Source organism: Dromaius novaehollandiae, chromosome 9 (assembly GCF_036370855.1).
Source record: "Dromaius novaehollandiae isolate bDroNov1 chromosome 9, bDroNov1.hap1, whole genome shotgun sequence".
In the NCBI taxonomy this organism is placed as follows: domain Eukaryota; kingdom Metazoa; phylum Chordata; class Aves; order Casuariiformes; family Dromaiidae; genus Dromaius; species Dromaius novaehollandiae.
In genome coordinates, this window is record NC_088106.1 from 14,684,303 (window position 1) to 14,702,736 (window position 18,434).

Genomic DNA, 18,434 nt, shown 5'->3' on the forward strand with positions numbered 1-18,434 from the left:
GGCAGCTTTTACATGTTCTTTAAGTTTTCACAACCATTCTGCTAATCAGTTTGAGTTAATTTGCTAAGTGCCACAGCTCTATTAATTCCCATCCTTTGCACTGCTCGCCCATTAGCCATAACACTTTCAATATGCTTACTGCATCGCAATTCATAGATAGAAGTCCAAGGACATCCTTCAGGTTTGCTGCTTTTCAGTGCTCATAATAAAAGAGATGCTGCCCTTGCCTGGCACCATTCCAGCTAAGCATCTTGCTGTGCTTTACAAACTGCAATTAACCATAAGAAATGCTTTGAAGGACAGTATTTTCACCCCACATCACAGCTAGGGGAACTGATGGAGAAGTTTAAGGCTGACATTTCCAGATTTGTAAGTTTGGATGCTTCCATTTCTGGATAAGCAGCATGAGAGGGAGGGAGGTGGATTTTAGCCTTGCTAGTGCAAGCTGAGGCCTGATTATGTGATTGCTTCACTTTGTTCTCCTGGTGCAAAGGGCTGCTAGAGCTGCAGCAGATGGCTCTTGAGCTGCCCTTTATGAAACTCCTGCATTTCTCTGTGCAGGAGGTGATAACATGCAGGGCTGAAGTCATAGTACTGTGCTGGCCAGACCACTTGTCTCTCCTGTTGTCCTGGCCTCTCATTTACCACTTCAGCCTTCTCAAAAACCAACTGCAAAACAAAACTGTTGATATTGCTCCTGCAGTCAGGACTGTGGGCAAATCAAAATTCACTGGGCTTCCACCAACTTCCCTTCTTCTCTGGGAAGGGTGTATCTGTGCAGGTATGCCATGAAACAGCTTTCCTTGGCTTTTCTCTCTCTGTTCCCTCCCTTTTGTGCACCCCAATCCCTCTGCCCTTGCACTCATAGATACCACTGAAGCAGTTTTCGACTTCATTCAGAGGAGCCGTAGGATGATCGTGGTCCTGAGTCCCGATTACTTGACAGAGAAGAGCATCAGCCTGCTGGAGTTCAAGCTCGGCATCATGTGCCAGAATGCCATCGCCACCAAGCTCATTGTGGTGGAGTACAGGCCACTGCAGTGCACCCACCCCAGCATCCTCCAGCTGAAGGAGTCCGTCTCCTTCGTCACCTGGAAGGGGGAGAAGTCCAAGCGGTCCGGCTCCCAGTTCTGGAAGGCACTGCGTCTCGCCCTGCCGCTGCGGAGCCTGAACGCCGGCTCCGGCTGGAACGAGAGCTGCTCCTCCCAGTCAGACATCAGCCTCGACCCCATCCAGAGGCGACGGAGCCGCTTGAAAGGGCAGCCCGAGGTGCAGGGTGCCGCAGCAGGAGCTGTTGCTCCAAGACGGCCAGCTGCAGCCCCCAGGTCGAAAGCCAAACACCGAGCCAAGCACTTCTTGGCCTGCCAGTGCTGTGTGACCTATTGCAATGGTGACAGCAGACTCCAGCGCAAACATCGGGCTGTGACTGAGTCCAGATGGGAGACTCACCTCTGCAAGCCGGGCTCAGGCAGGCCTGAGGCGCAGGGGATTCAGGACAGGAGTCGGCCAGAGCCCCCGCCTGCACAAGTCCCCACTCTTGCCCTCTGCCATTACAGTGATTTATCGAACAACAATGATTTCTATGTCCTCTAGCCAAGCCCACAGGCTGCAGCCTGCATTTGAAAGCACTGCAGGAGCTAGGTCTGCAAAAGAAATTCACTGAAGCCTCCGCTAAGTTGTTTTTATGATATCACAGGCTGACTTGGTGTCTTTCTATGTCATGTCATTCATGTTCAGGCCCACAGGAGCATCCAGTAGGACTGCAGCGATACCATGGAGTGTCTCACTGCTGGTGATACGAACCAAGGATATGGAGTAACATACAGAGCAGTGGTTGGGAGCTTCTGGTTCATGTGTGCTGTAGGGTCCTTCTCCTTAATTTAAATTGCAAAGTGGAGCTGAAAACACATGAGTGTTTCTCTGGTGGAGTATTTTTCTTTTTACCAGCTGCGGTTGTGTTTGCCACAGGTTTCCTGCTGGGATCATGTGCGGGAGGGCAGGTGCCCCTGATGGGGAACTGGGAGGGAAGCGCAGAGGGGAGAAGCAATGCACCTCACAGTAACGTCTGCAAAAGTTTGAGGCCTGCAAGCCTATACCTTTGCATTTTGTAGAGAGTGAAACTTTGCTGATGAGTTCAATGGGAACCCCTGCCAGTGCAGGATGGTGCCATGCAGGACAGAGCTTTACCCACTGTGGTTTAAAAGAACTTGGTCAAAACTTTTAAAACAACTCCTTTCTCTCTAAATAAAACTGAGTTCTTTAACCTGCTATTGTTATAAGTGGCATGTACAGTCTTGGGAGCTGGTAAATGTTGGAGCCGGAAGCCTTGTTCACCAAACAGCACTTGGGGAGGTGATTTACCTGATCTGATCAAGGTACCCCTCTGTTCCCAGTGCTTTCAGAGCGCTCCTGGGCTTGATCCACCACCCTGCTTGAGGAGTTTGCTCTGTTGTTTGGGTGGCTTTTCACGCAGTAAGAAAGGAAAGCACTACAATTTTAGAGAAATATGATCTAAAAAATTCTCCAAGTAGTCAATGAGCTCAGGGATACGAGCAAAGCCTAAAATACTCATAAAAAAACCTCAGCTGTACTGAGCTGTGCTCAGTACTGAAGTTGAGGGGTCCTAAGTTAACAGCACTTCATTAAACAACCCAAAGAGCCTTTGGCCAGTCTCCCTCGGGTGGCTATTTCACTCATCAGTTGAGCTTGCTGTTGGCAGTATTTCCCACTGTTCATCCAGAATAAAACTTCATTTGCCTTGTTCCATTTTGTGTAACAACTTTTCTCCTCCCCCTCAGAGAACCTGCTAATCCTGGGAGTTAGCTGCCCACCTTCAGCTGACGTTCAGACACACTATAGTGGATAATACACTAAATTTGTTTTCTTTCCCTGAAAAAAAAAAGTCTTCCTAGCCATTCTAATCAATCTGGTTGCTGCCTCACAAGTTCACAAGTTCTTACTTTTCCTGCCTGGGCAACATGAACTGAGTCCTCAGAGTACAGGGCCTGTGGCCCCTAGGACAGACCCTTATTTCATGCCCACAGGTGCAGCCCTAGTGACATTGCTGGAGCTGTAAGGAAGGAAGGGGCCATGTCTCACCCATTTTAATAGTGCTGAAACCCAGTTATAATTCACACATCACTTTCCTTCCTTCAGCAGCCCCTCCTCTGCAATATAGCTTAGACTTTTTCCACCCTTTCCTTCAGAGATCAAACATAGCTGATGACTTTCTTGTTACAAGTCTCTGTGAGCTGAATCCTAACAGCATTGCTGCATCAGACTGAGAAAATAGAGCAACCAAAAAACCCGGAGCTGAGTCAATCCAAATAAAATAAAGGCAAAAAAGCCCACCTACCAGCTCATAAAAATTAGAAATTCAGATGATAGAGACCTCTTCAGGTGTGGATTTCTCTGAGATTTCAGGCAGACACATTTCACATGGCTCAAATAAGTTTTTTCATTAGTGGTCATTCTGAGTAATCAAATAGGATGAGGGGGAATGAGATATTTGGAAAGTGAGCTGATAAATTGGAGAATGCTTTATAAGAAGTAATCAAACCAGCATTAAATGGTTAAATAGTTCCAGCTTCCTACAACTGGATGTGTTGTGTCACTGTCAATGAATCTGGTAGAACTGAAAACACAAGCTGAGAAATACAAATAATTTGCAATCAAATATCCTCCCAAGCCAGTATGTTTGCTATTTGCTGGCATTTTACCAGGTTTGTTTGCAAACTGTGTCCTCATTTGACCATATTGTTCACTCAGTCAACTACAGCAGTCTGAAGATACAGGTAACAAGGTAACATCATCGGGTGGAGCTGGTAATATACATACAAAATGCCCAATTCCAATCTCTTGGGACAAGGTCTCTATCTCGAAGAAAGAACGAAAGCAGACTAGAAAGGGCCATTGCTGCTCCTCCAGCTTCAGAAGAGCTAATGCACTTCTATGACCTTCAGAACCGACACAGGCCTTTGGTTGCTCTCATGACGAATGTGGAGAGAAGACAGATTTCAGTGTGTGCACAGCTATGGGCCTTTTCTCCCAGAGGCCAAGCTCACAGAGCCTGAAGGCATGCTGTACTACATGAGGTGTCTCTGCAGGGACAAAGATACTATGTCTTAGAGCCAATTTCAGTCATATTACTCTCTCATCTTAATCACGTTGGTCAGAAATATCCTCAAGCAAACAAGTTTTGCATCAGAACTAAGTACTGCTTTAGAACCAGAATAGATTCGTTGCACAGGGCTCAAATGCTGCTCTGTGAGAATCAGTTAAATCTGTTCATATCCCATCTAAGACTGACTGGTGCAGATGGACTATAGTCACTGTTCTCTTCTCTGGTACACATGTATTTGGAGATATATTTAGGCTGCTTCTTGCTGCAAAAGGTAAAAGAGGTTCCCAATTTGCTTGTTTGCTTTTTTTTTTTTTTTCTTTTTTACATATTCACATCAATTGTATATGAAAATACAATTGTAGCCAAAGTTACCAGTGTCAGCACAGTATTACTATCCCCTTTATCTTATACACTCCTGTCAGGAGATTTGTTCAGGGGTGAATAGATTTAGTATATATGGAAATTTTCCACTAAATCCTAATGGAAGACCATATTCATGTAACCTGGTACATTCTAGCTATGGCATGCAGCAGTACAAGGAAACCAGGTCATAATATGCAGTCCTATTCGTACAATATTTCATCTTTGTCTAGATGTCTGTAATAGGTGGAAGGCTGGTGCCATCATGAAGGCACTGAATGGAGTTAGCTAAGGGAAGGCAGGCAAGTCGTGCAGCCTCGCTGAACTTCAGTCTATCTTTACTTTAGTGACTGCAAAGCTCTAGTACTCAAGAGGTCTCTCCCTTGCAAGATCCACTGGACATGCCAGTAATGAGACAGTCCCCACATCTGAAATATGGATGAATCACTAACCAGCAAGAAATTAAAACAAGTTTTATTTCTAACATTAAGAAGAATTTTGAGCTTATTCATCAGACTAGATACCGATCTTGGAGCATTTGATCTGAGTGTATTTATAGCAGACATTTTTCCCAAATGATGACAAGACCACGAAGGACTCAACAGATACCAGAAACAGGGGGAAAAAAAAAATGCTTTGAGCCCTTAATTCCATGTAAGATCCATGTATATATTTTCTTCTTCTGCTTTTTGTCCACCACAAATCCAGGCTCTGTGAAGGGCCAGTAGACAACACCCCAGTCAGTAGCGTGAGATAACATCTGAAAGCCATGCCAAGCAGCCGAATGGAGATCACATCAGGGTACACGAGAGGGATGCAGCTATAGCACAGCCCTGCAGCCAGGGAGAGGTACACCTGTGCTCACCACCAGGCCACCCAAGCTTATTTGGCACCTGGTGTCCGGGGACTCAGAGAAGCTGTGGGTTTGATATTGTATGATTGGGGGGTGTATGCTAGATAGCATTACTGATCGTGCCATGGAGAGGCTATGGCTCTAAAAAGACATAGTAAATGTATCACCCATTCTAAAGATTTATTAATAAGACACACAAATTTTACAACATAGTTTGTAGAAAAATATGACTTTAATTCCTCATGAGATCAAACAGGGTAATGCCAGCACAGGGGACACTACCTTTAGATTAGTATGCCTTTAACCAATGTAGTGATTAGTACTTTGTTAAAGCATACTTCCACAAAGTCATTTGATCTTGATTTGAAAACATCAAGGAGTTTTCAAACCCACCAATAGTTTGTTCCAGTGAATAATCAGCCTCATCCTTAAAATCTTGCTTGACTTTTGTTTTGCTTGGTTTTAGCTTCCAGACAGGGTTGTTGTTTTAGTTTTGTCTGATGAAGTAAAGAGACTTCCCAGAGGTTTTTTGCCTGTGAGGTTATTTACAAACAGTTGCCAATCATTCAGCAAACCTTTGCTCATGAGAGAGTTTTTTTCTCAAGCTTTCTAAGCAGTTTTGTTGCTTTTCTTCACTGTTTAATTTTTCAGCATCATTTTCAGAACATGGTTGGCAGAGAGATTGCTCCTGTCGCCTGGGCAGTGCAAGGCAGTGAAGTCGCTGATCCTCAGTTACTCACTGCTTCCCACTGATTCTTTTATTTTTGCCACCGCACCTCAGTGGGAAATCAGATTTCATTGCTTGTCCATTCCAACACCTTTTCCAAGGAGGTGTTATGGTTGAGGGTGCACCCCGATGCTTCACCGGCATGGTCGTACATGGCTTTGTTATTCTGTACTGTATCTGCTTGGGACCAGTTCATCAAGCAATCCAGATCACGTTGTATGCTCAGTGAAGTGGGAAATAGTGGTGATACGCAATCTTTGTGCCATCTGCCACTGTTATTAGCAAACGATGTTTTATTTATCTCCAGATCAGCCATGAAGACACTGACTCCCATTAGAAACATCATCCTCAATGAGAAGTTCTCTTCTTTTGAGACCTACAGGTTAATTGAAGAAGAACAGAATACCTGCCATTACACAATGTGTACACAATGTTATTGTGTGTGCACAATGTTATGCTTACAAAACACTACCATTCCTGTGCAACTACAGTTAACAGCCAAGCTGGAAATGTTGTTGAAGGAAAAAGGTCATTTAGGAATGTCTACTTCTGTTAGAGCCATGTTCACTGGATGTTAATTAATTATGTTGCTACCCTGAAATTCCATATGGGTGGAATTCCATACTGCCTTTTCCATTACTTTGATTCAATCTGGAAATGAACCTGTAGTTATGCATACAAAGCCACAAAGAACCAGGGCTTCCAGTTCATAGGCACTCCCATTGTTTTCTTTTTTCTCTCCTGACATCAAAACAGAGAGAAAATAGCACAACAGGGCATCAAAACTTTCCATAAAGCAAATGTTTTCATAGCAATTTATATCCATAATAAAAGGAAAATACTTAATTCCCACTTTAACTTATATTTTATTTAACACATAGTTTGAAAGTTTTTTAAATAAAGCTCCAAGTATGCTATACCAAGAGTGCCAAAAACATGTTGGCGTTTCATCTCTGCTTTGCTTACAGCATGTTTTGTTGAAACTAATCCCTTTTAAAACACATTCAAACAGCATTTTCCTTTAAAAAGTAACTTCAGTTATAAATATGCATTCAGGTCTGCTCCAGTCATCAAACTTGCCCTTTTCTGCATAGTGGCTCAGCATTCTCTGTTTTCAGTATTTGTAATTTCCCAGTATTCTAAGACTCATGAAAGAATTAGGCCAGTGATGCCATGGGCTCCTCAATCAACACCTCAGCTGTTGAAAAGCTTGCCTCCAACCATATTCTTACAGCTAGCTGGAATAAATCAACATGTTTGCATATCAGATCATGTCAGCTCCTCAAATCTCATTCATATTTGTGTTTTGGGTCCAAGAACATGGCTGTGGGTAATTTCTTATTACCTTTTCTCTGTTATATATTGCCAACAAAAACTGAGATGTGTCTAAAGGCAGTAATCCATGCATTCTGCTTTGTTTGCATGATCTTTCAATGCACACTGTTGCCAGTGAAAGAAAATACTGCTCCATTCATGCTTAGATTTGGATTGGATGCTACTTTGTGGAGGCAGGCAAGAGGGACATCTATCATTTTCTTTCACATCTCTGTCTCAAAAACATCTGCTTCACTTGTGGTGAAGCACTAGGGAGCAGCTGTTTCCTCCCATTCCATATCAGCCTCATTGTCCCACATTCATTTACCTGCATTTAGCATCCTTATGGATTCAGACAGCGTTTCAACTCACTCACTACACCCTTCAGATATGTACCCATGAACAAAAATCAAATACCTGGCTATTGTCCCCAAATATAAGTTTCTGCTTTGGCTATTGTCTTCCACTCTAGAGGCACAATGCTGCCAGAGCCCTGATGAATTAGCCCCCTCCAGGTTCACCCAGCCAACAGTAAATGCTTGGTTGGTCCTGAGCACTAGACTACGTTATCCCAGTCTTTGGCACAAAGCTAGACCAGAGTGGAGAAAGTGAGGGCTATGTCAACACCCCAGCTTCCCCAAGTAGCAAGACAGCTGTTTGTGCTGGATGCTAGTCTTCTTGCCTGGCCTCACGATTCCTTTTCCCTTGGGCTCTTTGAGGATACAGTTTAGTAAATATCAGTTGTGTCAGCAGAGTCCATTCATCTCATTCTAATTTTAAATGTTTAGTATTGGTCTTTTTTAGCACATATGAAAATAAACCCAACTAACCAGAGTTGCAGTTTTCCCTGTAGACATTTTGCAGCTTTGCTTTGCCTTGTTTCTACCAGTGAGCCAGGCCTTGTACCACATGCACCTCTCTCACTTCTGCCAAGCTCCCATATGGAAACACGTTTGGGAAAATACACGGAGCTTGCTCCAAACCTCACAGTTCACTCAGTTCAGCTCGACAGCCTTCAACATCTCTTACATAAATTTTATGCTTGGGGAGGCCCAAGGGCATTACCTTGTAAACTAGATCAAGATAATTTAGCTTTCCATCTTCATTGCTCGTTTATCTGTTCTTCTTTCTTGTTTGTTTGCATCTGAAACTTCCTGATGGCCCTGCCAAGTGCACAACAAGCATCCAAATACTTCCAGCTGCTCAACACACTAGTCTGAATATTAGATGGAGACAGACTCGATAGGTGGGAACTCATCATCTGGCTATACTCCAACCTGCCTGCTTTCTTTGCACTGCCCTTATCTATTCCTCACTGAAGTACAGGCAGCTCCCTCTTGCCTTTATTCCCCCATTATAATAGTATCTAGACACTTCATGTGTCTTCACATGCAGTGTATTTTTTCTCCTCATCCCCTATAGGTAAGGAAGTGTGTGCCAGATACTACATAGATGTCAGGAGCACTCTAAAGAGGCTCTACTCATATTTTATGCAACCCCAGCTACCATACGTAGGCTGACAGTAAAGCTCCCAAAGTCTCCCCAGTTTTGCCCTGCCTATAGTGAAGAGGTCAACACAGCAGATGCTTTTGAGCAGTGACTTCATCAGCAAACGTGATCCGAGTCTGTGTGCAAATGTCCATCTGCTACTTGACAAAAAAAATAATGCAAGAGCATCCATTCCTAGCAGCCTGGAGGGTGTCACCTCCTTTCACTGGTTGTTTCAGTTTGGTGGGTAGGTTATATTTAGTCTCTGGTAGGTTACATTCTGAAAGGAGGTGGAAAAAGGAAAGAATATGTAGCAAAGAAGACGGATCATATCTTTCCAATTAAAAAATGGATTCATCCAGGCATTTCCAGTCGTACTTTTATTTATGGCAGAATCACCTTTTTGGAAAAAAACAGCACTTGACAGACAAATAGCAGCTCTCCATTACAGCACTACAAAGTGAAACTCTGACCACTTATTTCCAAATACAGGTAACTTATTATCCCCTGTTTAACCAGTGCTTCTACTGAGATGCTAGAATAGGAAGAACAACTTGCTCAGGTGCAACATCTAGGACTATAGTGGAGGATTCACAGCTACCTGACTTACACCTTAACAGGATTTCCCATTAGCTGCTATCGCCTTTATAACCCAATTGGAATAACTACTACAGTATTTGGTTTTCATTCTTTTCCTCTCAGGTTGGCATCTGGCTCTTCTTTTTAAATACCATGTGCTGTAACCTCCCTCCCCTTACGACTACGGATAGTTAGAAGCTCACCCTACTTCCAGTCTCTGGCTGAAAGAGCAAAGCAAAAAGGAATTAATATTACACAGCAGTTATATTAATATATTTCCCTTCCTTTCAAAAGATAAAATATCGGAGAAAGAGTACTAAGCTCTAAGAGTACTAAGAACATAGCTGAGAGCATCAGCTATCCTTTCCCTCCATCTTTTACATTGCATTGTCTCAGTTGTCCCTGTAATATACCATCATCTTCCAAACATACCCACAAAAAAGCCAAAAAGGGCAGCTATTCTCTGTCAATAAATAACCTTGCTGGTAGAGGGAATCCTTACAAGTCCTTTCTTGCCTCAGGCAACTCCCTTAAGGTTCACTTTGTTAGCTAGTTAGTCAGTACATGCTAATTACATCAGCTGTGTTTGAAAAAGAAACCCAGGGCTTGGGGGGGGGGGGGGGGGGGGAAGCGAGGGGAGGGTTATATATATCACCACAGGTGCCTGCTGAGCCCTTAAGGTTAAGGCTATAGCAGGTGCTTTGGAAACAAGAGGTGAAAATGAAAGTTGTGAGAGATCTCTTTCCCTATCAATCACTAAAGAGCCTACTATCATCTTCTTTAAGAGAAATCACTGAGAGCTGGGTATGTAAGTACTTCCAGGTACCTTACTCTAAATGATTGCCTTAAGTTACATAGTTACTTCATAGCAGAGCAGAGAGTTGAACTTTTGCCTCTGATAAACAGCTTGTAGCTTGTTCTATTAAAATATAGCTTCTGCTAAGGAGAAATTGGGGTCAAGTGTGTCAGTGCTTCACTCTACCATTTCCAAAATAAGACCCTTTTGAGTTTTGGGGGTCCAGATTCCCAATGTCTGCAGAACTGACTAGACAGGTTGCCCTTTTCTGTGTATCCTCAAGTCCTGTTACATCTCAAATGAATGTTTTAACTAGTGAGCTCCAAAGTCCTTAGAACTCTCTCTCCCAGCTTTTTGTGAATCTCATCAATTTAATTAAGCCCCCCTAGACTAGCTGTCACAATGCATGGACTGTTCTGAACAATTCCAGTCTGAATCAACCCAAAACAATTTTTCTCATGATTTTTCTGGCTGTCTATAGCTCCTTTTCTGTTAGCCAGCTGGTTCTGGTAAGAGATGCATGTGGAATCTTTCAAAGGTCTGGATTGTATTCCTGATTTGCTCTGCCCAGAAGCAGTCAGAGAATATGTAATTGATAAATACATGTGAAAATCTGCAGCTAGTTTGTACTGTTAGTACCTTTCCCCACTGTGCCATCAGCTGAAGCTAGTACTGGCTGATTACTATATTGGGAGTATATTACACTCTTCTGAATGTGTGGGTGTGGTGGGGGTTGGTTGGTCATTTTTTGTTTGTTTTGTCCTGCTGTGCTTTTTCAGGGATGTCTGCGAGGCCCTGGGCTCCTAATGAGTGGTTTCACATATAAGGGCAATGGGTTCAGTTTTTGCCTTATTGTTGGAGTCTCTGGCAACTGCACTTCCCTGTTAACCCTTGCTACGTTTCCAAGGTAGGACAATAATTTGCATATATTATGGTGTTTTCTGCATATAGAATCAGACAGTGTCCCCTCAGGTCCAGGCTAAAAGGAAGGTTACCCTCAGCGAAAATGCAACCAGCAGCTTACCCTTCTCGCTACGTTAAACAAATGTCACAGAGGTCTATAAATGACTAACAGGGGGCCTTTCAGATATGACGGCAGCACAAGGCTTGGCTGCAGAGTAACTTGCTCAGACCACTTCTGCTTACATCCACCTTCTATGAGCACTGGGTTCATTCACATTTCTACAACAGGACAACATACCTTGCCACTCTGATAAGCAGCTCTTCTGAGAAGACTTACTTCTTCTGGACACACTTTCATGGAAGCGTCAGCTCCTATTGCATTAATGTGCATATCAGGAGTGCTGTGGTATTTGCTTTGCCCTTAGGATGGGGGCTCTTCTGGGCACCCCCACCTACTTTACAAACAAACACACATACTTCAAGCTGTCCAGTGTATCTCAAGAGAGTGGAAAGTATTGCTAAAAATATTTATGCAGAAATTATTTATGGCCTTGCCCATATCAGCCCTGTGGCAGCCGTTACACAATGCTGCACAAAGAAGCCCTTATCCAGGGGAGCACACAGCCAGTTTACAGCTCACAAGTTACCAAGGGGCAATCTTACTGGCTTTTGAATCAAATCCTAGGTATTTGGGGTCTGGACCTTCAAATCATTAGATGTCAAACCTCATCAAGAGGTTTATTTTCTAACACCTCCCAATTCAGATGGAGCTCTGGTAGAAGGGAACAGAAAATGCTAGAGCACAACTCCAAGGCAAGGCACCTTTCCACCATGAAGCTGGGGCAGGCAAAGCATGTCTCCACAACTGGGATTTAGTTTGAGATTATCATTGTTTTTATTTTTGCTCTCTAAATTTTGGAGGAAGAATCACAACTGCCTACAGAACAGGGAAGGAGACTTACCCCTTGGCTGATAGTGGACACATGCCCACAGTGGTAGGCACAGAAATAAGATCTGGGTTGCAAATACACAGGCTGCTAGAGTGCATAGCTAACCTAGATGGCTTTTGGCTCAAGCCCTAATAAAACTATGAAGAGTTTATAAAATTCTTCTATTTATCTACATCCAGGTTTGAAGAACAAAAGTCACTCAAAAATCAGTGCAGGGGAAATCCAGCCTTTTGTTTTGGACTATCTCCACCTTTCTGTGGCCTCTTTTGATTACATTTATATTCTACAGCAACCTCATGGATGTTGATCTTTAAAGGTCTGTACTAAAACTACCAGCTTGAGCTGTTATGATGAGGACATGACAAACAAGCTTACAGAAGAAAGAAACTAGAGTGTACTTTTGATGTAATGGTACTGACGGGATGCAAATATAATAGAGGAATTACAGGAATCCCAGCATTTCTCTGCCCTGTTGCTCACTACTTGTGCCTGGGAGTCAGCTGGAATTAGAGAATAATTCCTTAGTTTACTTACGAGATGGGATGGCAGAAGGAATAGTGCTGAGAGAGTACTGAGTACTAAGGTTAAGCTAAGATCACACACATCAGCTTCCCCTTCCCTGTCAGGTCAGTCATCTTGTCAAGGAAACTAGATTGGTTTGACATACTTGTTCTCATCGAATCCCTGGTGGCAGCTCCTTATAATATTATTATCTTTTTGGTACTAACAGTGGGATGCTTAATAATTGCTCGCATGTCCTGGGTCCTGGAAAGGCTAATCCCTGTGGTGTTTTTTTGCCCCCTTTTTAGGATAGGTGTTGCGCTTGCCTTTCTCCATTCCCTTGGGACCTCTGTCTTCTATGCATCCCCAAGTGCAACCACTAATGGTTCAGAGATTTAGTTCAGCTAATTCCTTAGGCAGTCTAGAGGGGGATTTCAGCAGCCCTTGCCAGCTTGAACACACAGTATTTCTTTAAGTCTGGATATTTCTTTAACTCATCGTTCCCCTATGCTGCTTCAGAGTAACCTATTTCCCTTACTACAATTAACTTGGTTAATTCCCTGCTCAGAATCAACTTGTTTGCGAACAATGAAACAGAAATCATTTTGAGCACTTCAGTTTCTCCATGCTTTCCACTGTTTGCTCTTCTTCCTCACTAAGTAATGGGCCAGTATTTCCTTTTGTCACGGTCTGTTCCTCTTTCCCGTGCACCTCCGTTTCCCTTCTTGCTGATGGCTAAGACAAGGCACTGCTTTCACAGTCCTTTTCAGAGAAAAAGTGATAAAAAGAAACCTTCAGAGTTGGAGAATTGGGCTGGATGTGCTAAGAAGACCCATCCGCTCCCAGGCAAATCTTCATGGCACAGCAGGATTTGCTGGTAGTGTTTGGATACAGGTGAGTTCTTGGCCTTTTATGCATTTGTTCATTTTGCTTGCTCATTTTGAGCTTAGTCTTACCTCAGCTGCTGTCCAAGTCTACCCTGCACTTCTGTGCAGCTGGGACTGCCTGGTAATCCCCACATGTTTTGCAGTGAGCACACATCTCTACATGACATGGGCAAGAAACCACCCCCTGTTTAGATGCACGTGTGGGAACTGAGAAGCCATTGCTTCTGATTAACCCTTCCCATTGCTTCCTGGCCTTCCTGAGTTGCTTTCCTGCTACAGGGTTATCAGCTGTTGCTGCACGTGTTTGGAAAATAGCATAAAATTTCTTTTTCTGATGCTTTTCTACCTCTTTCAGCTGTTAAGGAGAGCAAAGGAATGTGATCCTCTAATGTCAGATGATTCAATTCTAGTTTTTCAAGTCTAAATCAGTTGCTAACTGCTAAGATCAGTAGTAAACTCATACAAGAGAGATTATCATACATCTGCTGCTGTGGTTTTCCTTCCTCTGAAGCATTTGGTTATTATCAGAATCAAGATCTTGAACACTTGGTTATGGGTTATAGGACAGTCACTCATATGTCTCTAAAGAGTCAAAAAACAGGAAGCAGATTTAAAAAGCCTCAAAATCATTGTGTTTTAACCAATCATGATTTTCACATTAATCTGATTTTAAAAGGACTGACTGCATTAGTTTACAGTGCTTGGGTATGGTAATGCTAAATGTAGATAGGCATCTGTGTGCACTGTAGATGACAGTGGAAGCAGGTAAACAGTTTGCCCATATAAGAGCAGCCTATGACTTACAGATACCTTCTAGGTGATTTTACTCATTTTTAACATTACCTTTTGTGCTCATAACGAAAACAGGGCCATTCTCAAAAATGAACTACCTTTAGACTTGACTTGCTTGATGCCATCTAGTGGTTCTGTGAAGAGGGTAGCTTTGGGAGAGCAGTACACAAAACCTGAAAGGTCACAAACTGTCTTTTTGAAAACAGGCACTGCAAGTAATAGCTGTTCTTGGAGTTTCAAAGCTAAAATCAGATGAGATGGCTTCTGATTATCTGTTAGCATTAATAAATCCAGCGAATTCACAGGAGAGCCCCTGCATAGACTCTGTGCATCAGAGATTGGCCAGCTATTTCTTTAAAAAGCCTGACATGAAACAATCTGTAAAAGTGAATTCCTCATGGAAAAACATAAAAATACAGAAAAATAACTTCCTTAAAAAAAAAAAAAAGCCAGCTCTGAGCAGCCAGCATGGATATAGAGACAACACCCAGACAACGGTTTCAAATACAGTCAGAGATTTCTCACGAGTCTCTCTGTTCCTTCCAAAACCTCTGCAGTAGTTTCTTTTACGTGGTTTAACAACAGGAGCCAAATGTTTCTGCCCTACCAAGACTATCCCAGTTGATGATGTTGACTTGCAGCAAAGCCTAATTATGACTAATTACTTAGGTGCAGTTTTAGGTACCATAATACCCAACTGAAATACACTTTGAAATCAGCAGTAGAGCAAGTCATCTAATGCAGCCTCTTTTCTTCTATTCACGGAGTAGCTGAGGCAGACTTAGGTTTTTACTGAGTCCAGTGAGTGGTTTGAGAGAATGGCTTGCAGCCTGCCTGGAATATTCATGTTAACACATCTGCACAGTGCTCAAGATTGTGTCTGGGCTTTAATTTTCCACTAAAATTCATTTATAATCCTTTTTTTGTTTGTTTTTGATTTAGTGAGTGTTAGGACTCAGTCTCTTTTTAATCTTCTTTTTTGTGTATTTGAGAAATGCTAATATTGATTCATCAGAATATCTGGATTTATATATTTAGAGTTTCTATAAATGGCTAATTTATATATAAAAAAATAGTTTTTTCCCCATCATATCATTATAACCCTATTTTCTAGTCACAAGAATTGACTCTACAAGGCTTTCCAAATGGGATAGACTCATTACTTCTACTGTAAGGTTAAGAATTTGATTTCTTTCATTTCAGTGTTACTGAGGAATCTAATTCCATTAGCTTTCCTGGATTATCTGCAGTAAAAGTCTCTCTAATTTAGCAAAAACAGACTAACGTTTTCAAAATTTAAAATATTAGTGTTTATTTTTATGTTTAAAGGAAAATAGTTTGTTTCTAAATAATATTTTCAGGCAATTTGCTTTCCATACAGCTCAGCTATCTCAGCTATCTAGATATCCTCTCTAATCACTCTCTCCCCCTGCTGCTGTTTAAACAAAGATCAGTGCTACTATTTTCCCAACTAAGCTCTTTGAATAGTCTCTTACACAGACTATAGATCACAAAGCCTATGACCCCATAGATCACAAAAAATGAGCTCATGTTCTGATGAACTGTCAATTGTTTCCAAAGGGTTTGTAGGCAACATGGTTTTAGAAAGGAATGTGGAGCGGCTATTTTTGCTTCCGTTATTCATCCATTCCTTTTTCCCCCAAATAGCCTCTTTTCAGTTCCAATGCATGTGCAGACTAGAAATAGCATCAGCCCTGGAGGATTTTCCTTTACAATTCACTCAGACATTCATTCCGCAATTTAGGGTGTCTGTTCCCAACTTTTCAGAACAGTGTCTCCTTCCCCTATCACTACCGCATGCCTCCCATACACAAGTAACGGCCAGGCTGCCTCGGGAAAGCGTTAATCTCAATTAGGTCAAACAAAGTCAGAACAACTCCCCTGCTTGCCTGCCAGCCAGCAGATGTAGCAAGGGGCTGACTTTGTTAATCAGAAGAGATGGTGCAAAATTCCCTGTTTTCCACTTAATAGTCGCTAGAGGGCAAAGCAGGTCTCTGTAAGGCAGTCCTACAACCTGGAGGAGTTTTACCTGGCACAGCTCTCACCCTTGGCTCCGGGGCTCTGGTGTGGGCCTGTGTGCAGTGACAGAGCTGACTGTGTCCACGCTGGCTCCCGGGGGGCAGCCTGCTGGGGAGCAGCCTGCTTGCTGGCAGAAGCTGAGCAGCAACCAGGGATTATTGGGATTAATTACTGGGATTAACCAGGTTTACCTGGTTTGTGGCACAATCAGTTTTGCCCAGAGGCAGCGATTAACATGTTTCTGTTTTTTTCAGGACAGTATCAGCATGGTTGATATTGCTTTGCTTATATAAGAGCATCTACGTAAGGTCAGGACAAGGGTCCTTGTAGCCCAGCATCCATTTAATCAGGTGTCTCGGTGTCTAATAACAGATACCAAAGGAAGAACATATTGAGCTCTTTCCCCAGAGGAATCTCCCAGACAAGTGTGGTCTGTTACTCAGACTTTGGGAGCCAGACCTGTGAGCTTTGTAGTTAATGCTTTTGCTGAAGCTTTCTTCTCGAATTTATCTGTCTGCCTTTTGCAGCAACCTTTTGGGATCTACAGTGTTCTTGGTCAAAAGGCCTAGCATTCAACTGGGCATTGTGTGAACAGGTACCTCCTTCTGTTTGTTTAGAATATGCTGCTTGATCCTTTCATACCGAATCTCCCTGTGCTGGTATTAGAAAAAGTAGAAAGCTATAGTCACTTTTTCATCCTCAGCAGGCCCATCACGAATTGAAGTAGTTCTGTCATATTTTACCTCAGTTGTTTCTTTTCCAGAATGAAAACTCCTAACATATCTGCATACAGGGTTTGGACGTTCACTGAGTCACTCATCCTACCTTGCAGATCAGGAATCAGCCCTCAAAGTTGGTATGGAACTAACTGAGGAAAAGTGGAGTGAGAAGGCAGAGTGGGGTATTGAATCTTGGGAGATGACAACTCCAGGAGCAAGAATATTATCTTCTTAGCATGGCTGCATCTCCAGCATATTGAGAAAACCCAGCTGAGCACATCTAAGCCAGAAGAATAAAAGGTATCAATGAAACCCCAACTGTCAAATGTGTAAGAATATGTTGTTGGTATAGTCCCAGAAGTAAGCTGCTTGTCAGGTCAGTGTTCACGAAAATCCTTTGGAAAGTGTCTATGGAGCAAGAAGCCTGACTTTAAACCTAATAGTTGTCCTTCTGATCTTTCCAGATTCTCAGCATCTCACTGAGCATTAAGGCTCCCAAAGTTAAGAACAGAAGTGTTTCAGTTTCCAAAATAATCAGTGAATTTCTAGATCTGCTGACCAAAAGAGACCTCAACCCAAGCAGTTCCAGTTTTGGAACATAGCCTGTGCTTTGGATGAAGCACTTAAAAATCTTTCACCATTTTCACAGACCTGAAAATTCGTTTTTCAGCCAACTCTGCTACAAGCTTTTAAGTACCAAGAGTCAAATCAATGCCTGCAATTGATTGTTATCACTCCATACTTGCCCACCTACACTTGTCTTGCTCATATGGGGAATGGTCAGCTTACACAGGAGAAATGAGCCACTTGTCAATAACTGGTACACCTATACCTGGTGCCACACAGAGAGACTGGACATGAGATGCAAAGGGTCTGCATTGGGTTGGCAAGAGATTTTGTGTGAGCAGCAGGGTTTCCCTTTCCAGAGTACGAGAATACTTTTTTCTTGCACAGGAAAGGCTTTTCAGACCCTAGTGCTTCACCCCTGAGATGTGGAGTTAGCTCATAAATAGCACCTTAGGCGAGTCAGTACATCTGACCCTGAGCCAAAATCAACAAAGCCTGTGCCTGAGCCATGTTCCTGAGAAATGATAATTGCTTTTTGAGTTATGCAAATGCCCCACAGAAAACCATTTATCTTAGATCTATTATTACCTCAAAATCCCTGAAATGAGGGGGGTGCATGTAATAGTCAAGGCAGTTCTGTGGCAACCCAAATGAGGATGGAAGGGCCAGCCAGCTGGGCATACAGCTCCAATTCTCACATTCATCAGATTGGTGGACTACCCACTGCACAGCCCAGGAGGTGCAGAGTGGTGCCAGAGCTGTGGAAGCCCACAATATCTGCTGATCCCCTCACTGGAGCTAGTCTGCAAGTAGGATAAGGATCCAAGGCTACATT

General features: G+C 42.8%; 1 protein-coding gene and 1 long non-coding RNA gene across 6 annotated transcripts in view; both read left to right on the forward strand.

Moving 5' to 3' along the window:
* IL1RAP (interleukin 1 receptor accessory protein) overlaps window positions 1-2,256 on the forward strand; it is a 53,872-nt gene extending 51,616 nt beyond the window's left edge. For all 5 annotated transcript variants that reach the window (XM_026093497.2, XM_026093494.2, XM_064516791.1 and 2 more), the window contains one exon: window positions 869-2,256. In XM_026093497.2, the coding sequence (XP_025949282.2) occupies window positions 869-1,593 (725 nt within the window). In that variant the 3' untranslated portion in view covers window positions 1,594-2,256. The remainder of the gene's footprint in view (window positions 1-868) is intronic.
* An 8,762-nt stretch (window positions 2,257-11,018) lies between these two features.
* On the forward strand, window positions 11,019-17,344 carry LOC112979398 (uncharacterized). The gene is made up of 4 exons (XR_010390583.1): window positions 11,019-11,147; window positions 12,273-12,409; window positions 13,355-13,488; window positions 17,146-17,344. It is a non-coding gene; the product is annotated as an uncharacterized LOC112979398 (long non-coding RNA).
* Window positions 17,345-18,434: the final 1,090 nt, after the last annotated feature.